A 1,802-nucleotide genomic window follows, 5' to 3' on the forward strand; every position below is an offset into this window, starting at 1 on the left:
GTGAATGCATTTGATGTGGAACGTTTCATACAGTTTCAAAAATTATATTGTGGCAACAAAGTCTTCTATGTAGTGAGTTATTCCGCTAGTCTTCAGTGTATAATGTGGCATATGATCGAGTTAATGATGTAACTCTCATGAGTTCCTACTTTTCTATCTTTTACAGAAAGAAGCTGAATATGGATGAAATTCATGATATTCACGGGTTGAGATTGATTGTTGAAACTGAGGAAGATTGTTATAAAGCTCTGAGAGTTGTACACCAGCTGTGGTGTGAAGTGCCTGGGAGGTTGAAGGACTACATCTTACATCCCAAGTTTAATGGGTATGCTATGTTTCAAAGGGAAATGTTGTGCTTAATACATCATTTCTATTATGCTTAACTCAAATTTAAAATTTGTAGGTACCAATCACTACATACAGTAGTAAGAGGTGAGGGTATGGTTCCCCTTGAAGTTCAAATTCGAACAAAAGAGATGCATTTGCAAGCGGAGTATGGATTTGCCGCTCATTGGAGATACAAGGAAGGTGACTGTAAACACTCTTCGTTCATTCTTCAGATGGTTGAATGGGCACGTTGGGTCATCACCTGGCAGTGCGAGGCTATGAAAGAAGACAGCTCTTCGATTGGCTTTGTTGAATCCTCGAAGCCACCTTGCACATTCCCTATTCATACTGAGGATTGCCCATTTTCTTGCAGACCTCAGTGTGCATCTGATGGACCTGTCTTTGTAATCGTGATTGAGAATGAAAAGGTTTGTTCACGAGATTTCAGTTCTTTGGTATCTGCTACTGCATATATTTTTTGTGCTGGATTTTTTTTTCAAATAAAAGAACTAATTATGGTGTTTCTGGTACGTGAATTGTTCAATTCTGTCCAGTGTTTTTTGGTTTTACCATGTCATCATACTTTCATCTCAGTCTTTTGAAACTAGAAGTTGAATACGTTGTCCCCCAAAAAAAAAAAAAAGAACACTTCTGGAGTTCTAGGAATTTGTTCTCGTCGGAGACTAAACCTTCCCTTTAAGAGAGTTGCTTTATTGAATTTGTGATGCTGGTATGGCTGCTAATCTTTTATGTTTTCCTTTTTGGATGGTTTTGTCCAATTCCGTGCTGTTTTGGGGGGTTTTTGCCATGATAGAATAGTTGTGGTGCATAAGCGTTCAGTTTTATGGTACCAAGCATGACCTATTATCTGTTGTTCGGATCTGTAGATGTCAGTTCAGGAGTTCCCAGCAAACTCTTCTGTTATGCATTTGCTGGAAAGGGCTGGTCAGGGTAGTTCTAGATGGACACCGTATGGATTCCCTCTTAAGGAGGAGCTAAGGCCTCGGCTGAACCATCAACAAGTCAATGATCCGACCTGCAAGCTAAAAATGGGCGATGTGGTTGAACTAACTCCAGCCATACCAGATAAGTCTTTAACAGAGTGCCGGGAAGAGATTCAGCGCATGTATAATCGTGGTGTTACTATGTCAAGCACAGTGCCTGCTGCCAGTGCTATGGGTACTTGAGAAGTCGATCTTTATTTATTTTTTTTTTTTTGTTGTATAACATTCAAATGTGACACTGGTGACTCCTGTATATAGACTATGCAGCCTTAAAAAGAACTGCTCTTACGAAGAAAAATGGTTAACCGGAAATTGTTCCTCAAAAATCAGATGAATGCTGTTGATTTCACAAATTTATTTGTCCCTGCGATGTCATGGGCTACCGTTAGGAACCAGATTATGAAATTCCATAGAAGTGTGATTTGTACTGGTATATTGTTTAATGGAAGTTCCAAAGATTTGATTTGCTTA

At 39.2% G+C, this 1,802-nt stretch overlaps 1 protein-coding gene across 1 annotated transcript in view; it reads left to right on the forward strand.

Moving 5' to 3' along the window:
- LOC111365560 (probable GTP diphosphokinase RSH2, chloroplastic) overlaps window positions 1–1,802 on the forward strand; it is a 4,020-nt gene extending 2,218 nt beyond the window's left edge. The window contains exons 3-5 of the mRNA XM_022986117.1: window positions 90–325; window positions 404–755; window positions 1,215–1,802. Coding sequence (XP_022841885.1) covers window positions 90–325; window positions 404–755; window positions 1,215–1,514 — 888 coding nt within the window. The 3' untranslated portion in view covers window positions 1,515–1,802. The remainder of the gene's footprint in view (window positions 1–89; window positions 326–403; window positions 756–1,214) is intronic.

Source organism: Olea europaea, chromosome 17 (assembly GCF_002742605.1).
Source record: "Olea europaea var. sylvestris chromosome 17, O_europaea_v1, whole genome shotgun sequence".
In the NCBI taxonomy this organism is placed as follows: Eukaryota; Viridiplantae; Streptophyta; class Magnoliopsida; order Lamiales; family Oleaceae; genus Olea; species Olea europaea.